This window comes from Spea bombifrons, chromosome 7 (genome assembly GCF_027358695.1).
Source record: "Spea bombifrons isolate aSpeBom1 chromosome 7, aSpeBom1.2.pri, whole genome shotgun sequence".
In the NCBI taxonomy this organism is placed as follows: domain Eukaryota; kingdom Metazoa; phylum Chordata; class Amphibia; order Anura; family Pelobatidae; genus Spea; species Spea bombifrons.
The window spans coordinates 18,172,764-18,190,000 of NC_071093.1; the positions used below are offsets into that span (position 1 = coordinate 18,172,764).

Below are 17,237 nucleotides of genomic sequence, written 5' to 3' on the forward strand. Positions count from 1 at the left end.
CTGTTTTACTACCTTACTTACTTTAAGGGATCAATTCAATTAAAATGGTTCAACCTTGAGAGGAATTCACTCCCACAGCATGCTGCTGGGTGTGTTTGTCATTGGTGTAGTTCTGCTGTTGCTGGCGGTCCTGCAATGCAAAATTGAGCCTGAATCTCTTCCTAAACCTTGAGTTTAGGGGGGTTTCCACGTCCCCCAAAAATCCGGGGCTAAAGCCCATAGCAGATTTGATAGAAGTGGAGTCTACTTTGGGAGTCTACTTTGGGAGTGATCTCTGCGCTCACTGCACATATACAGTATCAGGACAAAAGTAATGGGACATATAAAATACAACAGGTTGTCACCAATTACGTGGACCAAAGTAAAAAGAAAGTGTGAAGGAATAAATTAAAAAGAAGCGAAAAAATTAGTTATATATATTTCTCCTACACATTCTGTGGCTCCCAAAAAAATGTTCAATACAGGATAGATTTCACAAAATTGGGGCGGAAGGACATGTGGAAAAAACAAACAACATTAAAAGTGTAGTAAAAAAAAAATATACACTTAATAGTGTAGGTGTGCAGTGCACTCACAAGTGTAGCAGTATGGGAAGCTCATCAAAAAGGACCATGGGACTTGAGTTCTTCTTATGATCTGGAAATGTATAGACAGAGACCCAAATGGTGCAATATCTTTTATCCAAGTAAAATCACTTACAAAATTGGTGGCATAACTCCAAAGATGTTATGCAAAACCAGCCATAAGGTGTATAAATCCTGAGATTCGAACGAAGATTAAACGTCCACAGATGAATCAGGATCCGGAGATATCATAAAGATAGTATAGTAGACAAATAAAATTAAATTCTCAATGCGTTTCGCCGTATTAATAAACGGCTTCCTCAGGAGAAAAGTAAGATAAAACAGTCCGGGGTAAGAGTCCATTTTTATATAATTTCCTGGTGGCGTGGTGACGTCGCTCCGTTGCATCGTCCCGTTGTTGCAGCCCCGTCAATACGTTCTACCGTCTCTCTGATCCGGCTAGTGTTGCGGCAATTGTAATTGTAAATAAGCAGCCCATGGCAAAAAAGGAAGATGTGGGTGTACATATGATTTCTAAAGATATACACGATTAAAGGTGCAGACAGGTGAGTGTAAAAGGATAGTAATACAGACAATTAGAATAAATATAAATATAAATACGGATCTTTTAATTATTAGTTATTTAAAAGTTTGCATAAATTTAATCAGGGTCGTCTTATAATCAGACCTCAAATAGGTCTGATTATGAGACTAAGATCCGGGATCCCCCACACCGCTGCAGGGGACCTGGATCCTCCTGTGTTATGCCCCCCCAACTTACCGGTGCTTCTGAGTCCCCGGTGCTTAGTCCGGGCTGCGTGTAGAGCTCTACACGATACAATCGCGTAGAGCTCTACACGCTTCCCGGACTAAGCACTGGGGACTCAGATGCAGGGGACCTGGATCCTCCTGTGTTATGCCCCCCAAATTACCGGTGCTTCTGAGTCCCCGGTCCTTAGTCCGGGCTGCATGTAGAGCTCTACATGATACAATCCGGGGGACTCAGAAGCACCGGTAAGTTGGAGGGGGGGGCATAACACAGGAGGATGAAGGGGACCTTTTACAGTGGCATTTAGAGGGTTAAAAGGAATATCATGGGGCACAGTGGCATATATGGGGTGTAAGGCATTTCTGGGGCAGAGTGGCAAGCCTGGGGGCAGATGTGCATAACTGGGAGGGCAGGTTGAAGAAAAAAAAAAAGGAAATAAAAATAAAATATTTTTCTCAATCATAGCTTTTATTAACAAACAATTGTTCACATAGTTTACATGAACTAACATTTACTGGTAAAACTTTTTTCCTATAGTGTCGTCTTATATTCAGGCTTTTTCTTTTTTTCATAAATTAATATTCAGATTTTGGGGGGTCGTCTTATAATCAGGGTCGTCTTATAATCGAGCAAATATCGTATATGTATTATATGTATATATATCTCAATTCATCAAGTGATTAAATCTGTATTTATTTAGTAACATATTAAATAATTATTATTTATATAATTTATTAATATAAAAATATATGTATATAAAAATAAAAAATATATTTTATATATAAAATTAATATCACTTGGTTGATTAATAATTTATTATCATAAATATTAATATAAATAAAAACCAATGCATATATAATAAATAATATAAATATATAAAATCAATAAATGTGTCTTAAATGAATGTTAAAATATCCAAATCTACATTCAGACCCTCTTTTTTAAAAGTTTGAAATTTAAAAATCCACACGGTTTCTTTCTTTGATAAAGATTCTTTAATGTCTCCACCTCGCCAGTGGGGAGATACCATATCAATGCCTGTCATTTTGAAACTGGAAAAAGAGAATTTTTGGCAATTTGTGCAATGTCTTGGCACGCCGTGTCTTACATTATTGTTTCTTATACCTCCTAGGTGTTCTAAACCACGTACTTTTAATTCCCTAGAGGTTCTTCCTATGTACTGTATTCCGCATTTACACTCTAAAAGATAAATTAAATTTTTTGATTTACAGTGAATGAAATGTCGGATTTCATATTCTTTATTCGTGCATTTAAAGGAATTTGTTTTTTTCTTTTGTAAAAAAACATGTTTTGCAAAATTTACAGCTGCCACATCGAAAGAAACCAAGGGGTTTGTATGGTAAAAATGATTCGTCTCTATTTGGATCTTCTTTTGGAAGAGCGCTGGGAGCTATAATAGTTTTCGGATTGTTTAATTTGTTATAGATTAGTTTTGGTTTGTGTGCAAGATGATCTTGAAATATGACGTCACCTTGGAGTATAGGCCAACATTTGTTTATAGCTTTTTAAATATGATACGCCTTGTCATTAAACTGAGTTAAAAAAAGCGAAGTTGAAGTCCTCATTCCTTTTTTGTTTCTTATTACCATATAAGAAATCTTCCCTTTTTTTATTTTTAATTTCCCAAAAGTTATTTGTTAGGAGATCATCAGGATAGTTTATCTCCTTAAATTTATTTATAAGATGTTTACTTTGGGACTGAAAATCTCCATCAGAGGTACAGTTTTTGCAGATTCGGGCTAACTGAATACATCACTTACCTTTCTAAATGTTTTTCTTATGTTCACTCTTTTGTCATTTCTAAAAAGGTGTTCTCAATAAGTGTCTCTTTAGCCTTAGGGCTTGCATAGTATGTGATATATAATACAGTTTTGTGTCTTCAAGTTCGGTTTACTGTAGCGTAGGGTATAGCTAGGGGAAACTCGCATGATCGCGAGACAATGACGCTTACGGGACTAGATAATTGTTCCTGCCTGTCTCCTTTCCATACATTGAGTGTGATGATGCGGCACGCACCTATCCCACACGTACACGATGATGCGATGCCGGCATACGTCCAGCTCGCACGTACGTAATGACGAGACGCCCGGAAGTACTCGCCTATAAGAACGAACCAACGATCAACTTGGACAACTCGCATCTTTCCCGTCTTTTTGATTTTTCTCCTGAAGAAGCTGACGTGCCATCAGCGAAACGCGTTGAGAGACTTCCGAGACATTGTACCGGACTATTGGTTGCCCAATGCGCTTATGCACATTACTCATTGAGTTGTGCCACATCTAATTATAAGTGTATTTTGATCCTTTTGAGATCACCCCATAGAAGATACTGCACCATTCCGGTCAACTTCTTTTTACAGATTACAGATTTTAGAAGCTATTGAATACGAACAATCCTTTGAATCTTTTGATGAGCCTACTTTATCCAGCCTGCTTGTGAGTGGATCTTCCACCATATTAAAGCTTTTTTACTTTTAACATATTACACTATTATTGTATTTTTATTATTGTATTTAGTTTAGAAAGCTGGGCTCCATTGACTTGTATGGTTGAATGCAGTATCTGTATTCAACCTGCAAGTGGAGCCAGCGTTCTCTAGAGGGTCTGGAGACCCTCTAGCGAACTTTTTCAACTTGATTATTATTTTTTTTTTTTACAAGGCGGCCGCCATCTTGCGGATGGTGAAGATCACTGGCAGCGGCGGCAGTGGCGGCTGTGACCGCTCCCTGGAGTGGTCACAGCCCGTCCTGGGGTAAGTGTTTGGTGTCGCTGAATGCCTCCTGATCAAGGCATTCCAGTGACACCATTGAAGTTTAGGAGGTGATCGTTGATCGCTTCCTAAACTCTTTTAAAACGGGCGTCTGCCCGGGGAGGGGCCATACATGGCCCATGATGCCGATCTCGGTGTTGCTGAATGCCTCAACATCGTTGATCACTTTCTAAGCTTGTTTAAGTCTCATGACGTGTCAGGCAGCAGGATCTCATATTTATTTTTTTTCATTTTTTTTTTTTTTTTTTTTTTTTTTTTTTTATTTATGCAGTTGAGTGTCCCTCACTTTCTGAGATTCATACAAGTGCTCAAATTAAGTAAAACTTGTTAAAATTAAAGTAAAATGCACAAGTCTGATATTTATTAGCACTAAAAATATAAAAAACTTGGAGAATTTCAGCATTACAGTAGGGCAGGGGCGTCCAACATGAGGCCCGCGGGCCAAATGCGGCCCGCCGGGGTCCGAGGTGCGGCCCGCGCGAGATCTGCAGCGGTAGCCGCACCTCCACTGCTGACAGCAAGCCTAACTTACCGCGGCGACCGGAGGAACACAGCGTGCGCACCTCCTCTACCCTGCATGTGAGGGAGAGACCCGAGGAGCGGCGGGGGAAGTTTTTCGCCACATGATCCCTCCTCTTCCCTGCGTGTGACGTCATACGCAAGGGTCAGAGTGAGGGAGGAAGTTCACCGGGACGCCAGGTACGTGGAGGAGCAGCCTTACAACTTAAAGTTTATATATTTAAAAAATCAATAAAGTATATTAAAAAAAAAAAAAAAAACAATTTAAAGTTAAATGAACCAACAGTGTGCTCCCAGGCCAAAACCCACAGTGTGCCCCCCAGGCCAAAACCCACAGTGTGCCCCCCAGGCCAATACTGGGGGCACACTGTGGGTTTTGGACTGGGGGCACACTGTGGATATTGGCCTGGGGCACCCTGTGGGTTTTGGCCTGGGGCACACTGTGGGTACCATTCATCACAGGGTGCCCCAGGCCAATATCCACAGTGTGCCCCCAGGTCAGTACCCACAGTGTGCCCCCAGGCCAATACCCATAGTGTGTCCCCAGTATTGGCCTGGGGGCACACTTTGGGTTTTGGCCTGGGGGGCACACTGTGGGTATTGACTGGGGCACACTGTGGGTACCATTCATTTAACTTCACACAGTGTACCCCACAGACCAATACCCACAGTGTGCCCCCAGGCCAATACCCACAGTGTGTCCCCAGTCAGTACCCACAGTGTGTCCCCAGTATTGGCCTGGGGGCACACTTTGGGTTTTGGCCTGGGGGCACACTGTGGGTATTGACTGGGGGCACACTGTGGGTACCATTCATTTAACTTCACACAGTGTGCCCCACAGACCAATACCCACAGTGTGCCCCCAGGCCAATACCCACAGTGTGCCCCCAGGCCAATACCCACAGTGTGTCCCCAGTCAGTACCCACAGTGTGCCCCCAGGCCAATACCCACAGTGTGTCCCCAGTATTGGCCTGGGGGCACACTTTGGGTTTTGGCCTGGGGGGCACACTGTGGGTATTGACTGGGGGCACACTGTGGGTACCATTCATTTAACTTCACACAGTGTGCCCCACAGACCAATACCCACAGTGTGCCCCCAGGCCAATACCCACAGTGTGTCCCCAGTCAGTACCCACAGTGTGCCCCCAGGCCAATACCCACAGTGTGTCCCCAGTATTGGCCTGGGGGCACACTTTGGGTTTTGGCCTGGGGGGCACACTGTGGGTATTGACTGGGGGCACACTGTGGGTACCATTCATTTAACTTCACACAGTGTGCCCCACAGACCAATACCCACAGTGTGCCCCCAGGCCAATACCCACAGTGTGTCCCCAGTCAGTACCCACAGTGTGTCCCCAGTATTGGCCTGGGGGCACACTTTGGGTTTTGGCCTGGGGGGCACACTGTGGGTATTGACTGGGGGCACACTGTGTTAAGTTAAATGAATGGTACCCACAGTGTGCCCCCAGTCAATACCCACAGTGTGCCCCCCAGGCCAAAACCCAAAGTGTGCCCCCAGGCCAATACTGGGGGCACACTGTGGGTACCATTCATTTAACTTAACACAGTGTGCCCCCAGACCAATACCCACAGTGTGACCCCCAGACCAATACCCACAGTGTGCCCCCATGCCAATACCCACAGCCTGAATCTAGCCTGTACCCACAGTGTGCTCCGGCCTGACTGAATCCAGCCTGTACCCACAGTGTGCTCCGGCCTGACTGAATCCAGCCTGTACCCACAGTGTGCTCCAGCCAGCCTGAATCAGCCCAATACTGTGAGTTACTGCTATGCATCTCTGTGATGCACATTGCATATAATTGTGCTGTTGTGGGGCATTATGAGACACATCACATATGATTGTTAATTGTACTGCTGTTGAGCTCTGTGAGACACTTACACACTGTGCATTGCTGTGGATTTTATTGGCGTGGAGCTCTGTGAGACACTTACACACTGTACATTGCTGTGGATTTTATTGGCGTGGAGCTCTGTGAGACACTTACACACTGTACATTGCTGTGGATTTTATTGGCGTGGAGCTCTGTGAGACACTTACACACTGTGCATTGCTGTGGATTTTATTGGCGTGGAGCTCTGTGAGACACTTACACACTGTGCATTGCTGTGGATTTTATTGGCGTGGAGCTCTGTGAGACACTTACACACTGTACATTGCTGTGGATTTTATTGGCGTGGAGCTCTGTGAGACACTTACACACTGTGCATTGCTGTGGATTTTATTGGCGTGGAGCTCTGTGAGACACTTACACACTGTGCATTGCTGTGGATTTTATTGGCGTGGAGCTCTGTGAGACACTTACACACTGTGCATTGCTGTGGATTTTATTGGCGTGGAGCTCTGTGAGACACTTACACACTGTGCATTGCTGTGGATTTTATTGGCGTGGAGCTCTGTGAGACACTTACACACTGTACATTGCTGTGGATTTTATTGGCGTGGAGCTCTGTGAGACACTTACACACTGTGCATTGCTGTGGATTTTATTGGCGTGGAGCTCTGTGAGACACTTACACACTGTGCATTGCTGTGGATTTTATTGGCGTGGAGCTCTGTGAGACACTTACACACTGTGCATTGCTGTGGATTTTATTGGCGTGGAGCTCTGTGAGACACTTACACCATTACTATGAGAAAGCATTTCTTGTTGCGGCCACAAATTGGGGACTTTTTCTTTCTTGTACAAAGAATCGTCTTGTCAAGCCCTGACAATGGATAAATGGCTTAAAAAATCACAACCACAGGACTCCCACGTGACTGAGGAATGTGCCAGTAGTAGCAAAGAACCACCAACAAAGAAGACACGAGCATTGGAAGTAGAAAATCGCAAAATCAAAGAAGAATGGGAAATTGAGTTTTTTGTGACAGAAGAGGACTCCAAGCCATATTGTCTGCTTTGCAACAAAACTCTTGCTATCGGTAAAAAATACAATGTGAAACGTCATTATGACACAACTCACGCTGAAATGGAGAAGAGATTTCCTCCTAAATCTGAGCAAAGAAAGCAGGAGTTAGAAAAGATAAAAAGGCAGCTGAATGCGCAGGCAGAGCGAATGAGAAAATTCATAGGTGAAGGTGACATGATCCAAATTGCCACACTAAGATGCTCTTGGATTTTGGCGAGGCGAAAGAAATCTTTTGCAGATGCAGAAATGCTGAAAGAAACTCTACTAGCAGCACTGGAAGCTCTTACTTTTGACTTTACCGAAAAGGAAAGAGAAAAACTGACAAAAAGAGTCAAGATGATGCCGTTAAGCCGACAAACGACAGCTAGACGAATCGTCAATTTGTCTCAGAATATTGAAGATCAACTGAAAAAAGAGCTGAATTCTTGTCTCTCATTTAGTATCGCTCTTGATGAATCCACCGACATGAGAGACACTGCGCAGTTGTGCATTTGGATAAGACTGGTCACCAAAGATTTTGAAGTGAAGGAAGAATTACTAGCCTTGTCCCCAATTAATGACCGAACACGAGGATGCAATATACTTCAAGCTGCCAGTAAGGAGTTTGAAAAATTTGGATTAAATATGCAAAAACTGACTTCACTTGCCACAGACGGGGCACCTTCAATGAAAGGGAAAAATGAAGGTTTCAGCAGATTGTTCCAATTAAAGGAGAAAGTTTGTGTTCCCAGCTTCCACTGCATTATACATCAGGAGAGTTTGTGTTGTGAACTGTTTAAGTCAGGTGAATTGCACGAGGTGATGGAAGAAGTGATAAAGATTGTAAATTTTATCCGTGCTCGTGCCCTCAACCATCGGCAATTTCTGGGATACCTGGAAGAAGTTGAAGCAGAGTATGGAGATTTAATATATTTTAATGTAGTCAGATGGTTAAGTCGCGGAAATGTGTTGAAAAGGTTTACAGAGCTGCTTCCACAGATAAGGGATTTTTTGGAATTAAAATGCTCCCAGAGACCCAACTTGTCAGACCCTCAGTGGCTCACAAAGCTGTACTTCCTTACAGAATTGACAAGACACCTGAACACACTGAACTTGAAACTACAGGGAAGAAACAAAAGCATTGCAGATTTGTACAAAGAAGTCCAGATATTCAGACTGAAACTGGACATGTGGATTGAGCAAATAGCACTGGGAGATTGCACTCATTTCCCATTGCTAAACTCCCCTGAACTCAGTGGAGTCCCAGATTTTAAACAACTGGAGAGCTATTTGCTTGAAACAAAATCCCAATTTCAAAAAAGGTTCAAGGACTTTGATGAGTTTAGTTCATGCTTTGACTTTCTTCGCCTCCCTTTGAAATGCAAGCCTCAGGATGTGTCTGAATTATCACGAATAGGCACTATCAACATAGCAAAATTTCAAGAGGAACTGATTGAACTGAAATCGAACTATGTCCACCAAGAAGACCCAGTGTCTCTGGACTTTTGGAGACAGATATATAAATCACAAAACTATCCAGAAACTTCGACCTATGTTGCCAAGCTCTGGGCAATGTTTGGGTCTACTTGGCTCTGTGAAAGCACATTCTCGTTTATGAAGCTGCTCAAATCCAAGCTGAGAGCCACATTAAGTGATGTTAACTTGGAATCCGAATTAAGATGTGGCCTGACTGAATACACTCCAGAGTTCTCAAACATAGTTCAGTCAGCTAATTACCAGTACTCTCATTAGATTTTGTAACCTTTTTGTGCAGTTTTATTTGACTAAACTTGTGTTAAAATGGTTCGTGGAATTACTTTGTTTTACTGTTTTAAGTAATTTAGTATTTATGGAATAATATATAAAAGTTGATTAAAAAAACTGTTTGTCGACTGGTTTTTTAATTATTGCCAAATGAACTCAGTATTAATATGTATTACAAAGCTAAAAGGCCATATTTTCTCTCAGTGAAAAATTAGTGCGGCCCACGAACACATCCATTTCTGATGAAGTGGCCCACTGCAGAAATAACTTGGACGCCCCTGCAGTAGGGCATGGGGACAGACTTTTTGGGGGTTTATTATGCTCTCACTCACTTGACAAAAAGGTACAATTTCCCTTTGAATATTTAGGTATCTAAATCTGGACCATTAGAGGTTCCAAAAGTAAAAAAAAAAAAAAAAACAGCAAGGAGGCTCTAATTGTATGATCAACTATGAAATTTAAGCAGCAAGTATTTATACTTAAATACAAATGTCAATAAAGTCACAGTAAACCTTAAGTCTTTCAAACCAGATTGTAATATTTTTTCTTAATACAAATGTCATTTTCAATATTTGAAGCCACTATGTGCAGGTCAGCATGAGGAGCAGTTAAACAGATTTATAGTCAAGTACATCTATTTAGAAAAGTTAGTATATATGAGGTTATTGATATTATCTATATATAGAGAGAGCTATATATCAAAAATCATCTTAATAAAAAAAACTGCATCTATCACAGAATTACTAAAGCTTGTTATTGAGATTTCCAAGCTGTGTTTTCCATTCTTTTATTGAAGGCTCTCCCACTGCTACTATTTTCTTCAAAAGAAAGGTAGGCTTCATGCTTGGAACATCAGAGTTGGCCTTGTAATAGCTTTCCAGTGCACCAAGCACTTTAGACAAACCAGTAGTATATGCATAATACATCGGCCCTCCTCTATATTTAGGAAAGCCGTAACCATTGTTGTATATGACATCAATATCTTCTGGTCCAGAGGCTATTCCTTCTTCTAATACCCTAAAACCTTCATTGATGAGTGCATAAACACATCGCTCTTGAATTTCTTGTGGGTTTACAGGATGATGCACAATTTGGTGATCCCTTCTGTATTTTTCAAGGAACTCTCTCATCCATGGATCTGGCTTGGCATTTCTCCCACTGGGTTTCTCATACCGGTACCATCCTTTGCCAGATTTTTGCCCAAATCTCCCTAGCTCGCACAGCATGTCTGCAAGAGGGCTGTATCTGTTACCATTACGCTGTCGAGCAGGAGCTTCCGGAGGAACTCTGGGACCCGTAAGGCCTTTCTCCATACGTGATCGCCATCCAACATCTAAGCCAGCCAGATCCATCATCCTGAAAGGACCCATCGCAAAACCAAAAGTTTCAAGAGCTTGGTCTACATCTTCTGGATTACAACCTTCTTCCACCAGATAACTTGCTTGTTCAAGGTATGGACCCAGCATTCGATTCCCAACAAAGAGAGGGCAATTACCAACCAGTACAGCAACTTTACCCAAGGTTTTGCCAAGGTTCATAGCTGTAGCAATTGTTGTAAGGGATGTATGACAACCTCTGACAACTTCCAAAAGCCTCATGATGTTGGCAGGCGAGAAAAAGTGAGTGCCAATGACTTGCTGGGGTCGGTCTGTGACAGATGCAATTTCATCAATATTAAGACCTGATGTGTTTGTACATAGGAATGCATCAGGCTTTGCAATGAAGGACAGTTTTTTGAATATTTCTTTTTTCAGCTTCATGTTTTCATATACAGCTTCAATGATGAGGTCTACATGTTTCAGTTCTCCAAAGTCAAGTGTAAACTGGACAGAGCCGAGTTCACTGGCTGTTTTCCCCTGCTGCTTCAGCTTCTCAAACTCGCGTTTCAGCAGACTGTCCACTGCGTTCCTTCCAAGATCCAGTTGCTTTGCATCTTGTTCTATGGCAATCACTGGAATATTTGCCTTTAACAATGAAATAACAATACCTCTTCCCATTGTGCCCAGTCCTGTCAGAAGAAGAAATGTTATATTTAAATATTTTTTTTACAGGCAGACTGAACAAGTAGACATTGTATCAGCATACAATAAAAGGGTGACTCCAATAACAAATAAGTGAATACTATCTAATGTAAATATGCTATCTAGACTAATTGAAACATTTTATATCTCAACCAGCTTTGTTAATTTTAGGAGTATGTTTCTATGTTCATCATAACCATTTAGGGACCATACAGAATTATATCTACATTTATATGCATGAAATGTGCCCTCATGTAGCAACAAATCATGTACGCATTATCTTTAAATCTTCAAATTGTTTTTTTTTTTTTTTTTTTTTTTTTTTAAATATTCACATGGGCATCAGAACATTACGAAGAGCAGTCCTGTAAAATAGTTCCTAATTTAAAGCAATCATTCTATAAACTAGTGGAATGTCCCAGCTGATTTCCTTGTACTTGGCATATATATGTATGTTTTTTAAATACATTTGACCTGTGTCCTCAACTCTAAATCAACTCGTCTAATTATTTGTAATATACATTTTAATAAAATAAGCTACTCCCTAATTTGGAACAGGGAATACAATCCATGTCAGATATTTACCACTGTTTTTGTTGCACCATACTACTTTGTATGATTTAAGCATGCAGCAATCCTTTGAAACAACAGGACTAATCAAGCAATAACAATGACATTTAGTCACGAAAGGGGAAGTACCGTATTTGCTCGATTGTAAGACGAGGTTTTTTTCGTCTTCTAATCAGACCTCAAATAGAGGTCTGATTATGAGACTAAGATCCAGATCCCCCGCACCGCTGCAGGGGACCTGGATCCTCCTGTCTCTCCCCCCCCCCATTTAACACCCCCCCACACACACACTTACCGGTGCTTCCTGCTGTATTGCCGGGGCAGCGGGTTGACATCTACGCAATCCGCGTAGACAACGTCAGCTGCAGCCGGAAGGAGGTGTGGCTAGCAGCGGGGGTTGTCTGCGTCCGTCGCGCATACCTTCCCTGACTGTATGTTCCTGACAGCCGGGGAAGGTATGCGCGACGGACGCAGACAAACCCCCGCTGCCAACTCCACCTCCTTCCGGCTGCAGCGGAAGGAGACGTCAACCCGCTGCCCCGGCAATACAGCAGGAAATTGGAAGCACCGGTAAGTGTGTGTGTGTGTGTGTACTGGTAAAACTTTTTTCCTTTAGGGTCGTCTTATATTCAGGCTTTTTTTCCTAAGTTAATATTCAGATTTTGGGGGGTCGTCTTATAATCAGGGTCGTCTTATAATCGAGCAATTACGGTAATTTGCAAAAGTGTTGTTTTATCTGCTTGATTTCACTGTATGCTAACAAGAGCCAACCACAGTGAGTTCTTCCTGCAGGAATACTTAGGCTGGCCCTGTATAAATCAAAATATTTACCACTTTGCATCTCTTGGTAGCTAAGCATCACAAGGTGATTTTTTTGGCTAAGGTTGGTGGGTGGTAATTTGGACACCTTAAATGTAAGGGGTTTGTCAAAGGGTAAGATAATATTTATTTGAAAAATCCTAACTATCATAGCACTAGATAGAGTGCAGAGGCGGGCTACAAATTTAATAAAAGGAATGGAGCACTTTAGTTATGAAGAAAGGTTAACAAATTTAAATCTGTTTAGTTTAGAAAAACGGCACCTCAGAGGGGATATGATAGCATTATATAAATATATTAAGGCCAATACAAACCATTGTGTGGAAATCTGTTCTTAAACAGGACTATGCACAGGACACGTAGTCACGCGTTTAGACTGGAAGAAAGGGGATTTAGTCTAAGGCAGAGGAAAGGGTATTTTACAGTAAGGACAATAAGGATGTGGAATTCTCTGCCTGCAGAGGTAGTTTTATCGGAGTCTGTACAGACGTTTAAACAGCAACTGGATGAATACTTGGAAAAACATAATATTCAGGGATATGATCTTTAATTATGGGGAAACAGCTTATTAATCCAAGGAGAAATCTGACTGCCATTTTGGGGTCAAGAAATAATTTTTTCCCTGGTTAGTGCAAAATTGGAAAGAGCCAGACTGGGTTTTTTGCCTTCTTTTGGATCAACAGCAACAAATTAACAGATATAGGAAAGGCTGAACTTGATGGACGCATGTCTTTTTTCAGCCTATATAACTATGCAACTATGTAATCCTGTGTCGTGATATGCGTTGATGGCAAGTACGCCTGTTTACTATATTCAGTAGTTCCTTATTATATAAAATTAATAATAGTAGCAAAAATGCTAATTTACAATTACGGTATTCAATAAATCTCATATATACGTGAAGAAGAAAAAAAAAAAGATAGGACTTTAACATTTTTAATATCAAGCGGTTCCCGATTAAATATCTCTACTATTTATATAAATCGCTGAGGTGTCTGAGTGCCAATTTGATCTACCCAAAGCCCTTCTTCTTACACCAAGACTTCAGCCATACATTTAGCTGCCTAATCTCCTGCTGCCTTTCTGGTATAGTGCATGGCACAGGTAGTATACCTGAGAATACTACCTTGGGAGGTCCTTTTATTAATATCTTACTCCCTAAATCCTTAAAATTACCTTTTGGACACTCTATCTTCTTCTTACTATGTCATTGGTGCCAATAGGCACCAAGATAGCTGGATCCTCACCAGCCCCTCCCAATAATCTACCCACTCTGTCTGCAACATACCGAACCCGGGCACCCGGGAGACAGCAAACCATTCGGTTGCTGTGATAAGAGCCACCCTGTCTGTTCTCTTAATTATAGAATCCCCTACCACCACAAGCTGCCTGGGCTTTCCTTCCTTGATCACCTGCACACTGGATAAGCTGCTTTCACGGCTCTTAGAGAGAACAGCTTTTTCCAGAAAGCCCACCTTTGAGTCTGGTTCCCCAACATGCTCACTTAAATGGGCAAATTTGTTGGGATGGAGAAAAGAGAAAAAAGAGAGAAAACACAAAATTGAAAAGAGGAGAACAAGACAATGCAAGAAATGGAAGCATACCTGCAAGACACGTAAGAGGAAGTGGTCAGCAGAGGAGGTAGGGAGATAAGAGAGCACGAGAGAGGGAGCGAAAATAATAATCATAATAAAAGATGACACAATTTATCCGGTACCTTTGCATTCAACCTACCTATGACACCTGCTGTTTGGAAAGATCTAGGGGGTACTCGGTCCCATCTTCCTCCAGAGGGCGTTGTCCATTTTCCAACATTCCTCTCTGAGAAGAAGGCATACTGCAGAGCCTGTGGCTGTCCTGTAGCCCACAGAGACTTGATAAGTTCTTGTTCCTTCTCAATGCCTTTATGAAATGGCAGGTAAACAGAGGCTTTTACAGCCTCAATACAAGCTAGAGGTGCTTGGGCTCCACGAAACTGCCTTGTCGCCTTCTCCACTGCAGTGTCTAGCAAGGTGCCCAGGTTGGTGATGGGTTGGATAGGCTTAGTACTCAGTCTTCTAGCATCCAAACTTTGTCCTAAAAATAGGTAAGGTGTTATAAAGTTACATATATAATGCCTAAGGCAGAATCAGTGTTAGGTAAATGTGAAGGCTGATGTATATTAGCCTGTAGTTGTGGGAGGGGCTATGGTTATTTAACCAACGCCTCTCCCTTCCACAGCTACGTTACAGCTCCTAACGTTGCCCTCCCTTGCCCCCCCCTATTAATTTCCTTCCTTTTATTTCCTCTTTTCTCCTCTATCCTTTCTTTCATTTCCATTTACAGGGTGGCCCTCTATAGGCCTACCTGGTACGTCGGTCATGGCACACGTCAGACCGAATGGACCCTCTCTGGGTCTTTGGTTCTCCGTTCCACTAATCCTATTCGTTTGCCCCTCACACAAATATAGAAAGACAAACATAAAAAATACATATTCAAGATAATTTTAGTGCTTTGTGATGTACATACTTACTATTTTCTGGTATATTATCAAACATGTTGATTTATAAAGCAAATACAGGTTGAGTATCACTCAACTGAATATTCCTTATCCGAAATGATCCAAAAACTATTTGTTGTTCTTCAGATAAAGGATAACTAAGACTAAGAGAGGGGACAGAAGAAGTCAGTGAATACTTTCCCGCCCTTCTTCCTGCTGTTCGCTACGTTATCTAGGCCGCTTTCCCTGGTCCCAGAGCGCTTTCGGTCCGGACAACGGACTGGAAGCTCTCTGTGACTGCGGGGAGAACCCTGAACGGAGCGGACACAGTTCCTTTATCTTTTATCCGTAATTATCCCTTATCCAAAATACTTCTGGTCCCAAGCATTTAAGATAAGGGATACTCAACCTGTAGACTTAAACATGTCTTCCTACAGTTTGTGTGCCATTCAAATGAAAGGTTTCTCTCAGTGCACAAAACATCACTCCCTCTCACCCCACTTCACTCACACAATTACACATCCCTGCCCACACACACACAAAATATTACCAATTCATGCTCTCATACATACATGCACGCACACAATAGTACACATCCCTGCCCCCCCCACACACACACTTACACATCCATGCTCATGCACACAATTAGACATTCATGCTCTCTCACACACACAATTACACAGGCCCAGTTGCAGCTGCAACTGCTGACACCCCTGTAGTTACGCTAGTGGAGCATTCTTTTATGGTGTGATTGGCAACCCAGAAAGCAAATCTCAACATCTGGTTCAAGAAGAGTGGAGGAGCATAAGCTAGAGCTGAACTACAAATTTTTTTTTTCTACTACACATTTTCCATACACAGTTGAGTCTGTAAATTTAATAAGCCAGTGAGAGGAAAAGTAAGACATATTGGTGTCATTTTCTCTATTTCAATCTTCTTATTTTATTAAAAAGGCTCAGCGCTTTTTTTTAGTGTACTGAGGTACTCCCAATCCTTTTAAATAAGACCATATGCTAGAATATCTGCCTAGCACAGATGTCATCTTTATCCAGTACACATGGATGCCAATGAGTTAAGATTCTGTGTTCTCTATGGTGACCAGATTTTTTAAATGCATTTATTAAATCTAGGGACACTATTTTATAAACATATTTTCTTCAAACTATATAATTTTGGCATACATATATGAAGTGATTGTATGATGTTTACATTATTTCTCACATCAGTACACTAAAAAAAAAACCTCATCATGCACGGGACGCTGGAAGCCACAATTTAGTGCCACTCATGCTTTTTAACCCCTTCAGTCCCAGGGGTTTTTGGTACCTCAAAACCCGGAGCAATTTTGCCATTTTTGCGGTATGTCGGTTCTCCTTTCGATTATTCTCCTTTCCTGCAAATAGTGAAACCATGTAAACTATATATTGTTTTTTCAAGGAGAGATAGAGCTTTCTTTTGATACCATAGTTAGATGATTAGCTGAAAATTTATGATGAGAAATTTAGTAAAAACTAGCGAATATTATATATATATATATATATATATATAAATATAAATAAATATAATTTTCCATCTGTATCCTCACAAAATTAGGTAAAGTTTATCAATTCATGTGTCCTGATTTCAGAAATACCTAATTTATATAGATTTTCCATACCTTCCTAGTACTTATAGGTGTACATTATTCGTAGAATTTGTATGCTTATGGCTTAACGGGCTTGGGGGTTGTGAACAGGGGCAGGAGGGTTATACTTTTTAGATATTGTGTTAGGACAATGAGATGTAAGGGTTTTTTTTCTTTTTTTATTATTATGTTATTTATATTTTTTTATTTCATTTTTTGCATTTTTTTTTAAATGCACTAATATCAGTGCAGTATGGTTAGAGGTCCTCTTAGGGACCTCTTGAACATGTTGTTAATGCCACTTTATTGTTTTTTTTTATTATTATTTATTGTATTTTAGTGAATTTTTTTTTTTTTGCTGATTTGTCTTTCAGCATGTGAGCAGAGTGAGAAACTTCTCACTCTCCTCCC

The 17,237-nt window shown here is 41.2% G+C and overlaps 1 protein-coding gene across 1 annotated transcript in view; it reads right to left on the reverse strand.

Moving 5' to 3' along the window:
• Positions 1-9,831: 9,831 nt before the first annotated feature.
• The window catches only part of EHHADH (enoyl-CoA hydratase and 3-hydroxyacyl CoA dehydrogenase), a 17,728-nt gene continuing 10,322 nt past the window's right edge, over positions 9,832-17,237 (reverse strand). Inside the window, exons 6-7 of the mRNA XM_053471759.1 lie at positions 14,458-14,799; positions 9,832-11,321 (exon numbers count right to left, since the gene is read on the reverse strand). Coding sequence (XP_053327734.1) covers positions 10,057-11,321; positions 14,458-14,799 — 1,607 coding nt within the window. The 3' untranslated portion in view covers positions 9,832-10,056. The remainder of the gene's footprint in view (positions 11,322-14,457; positions 14,800-17,237) is intronic.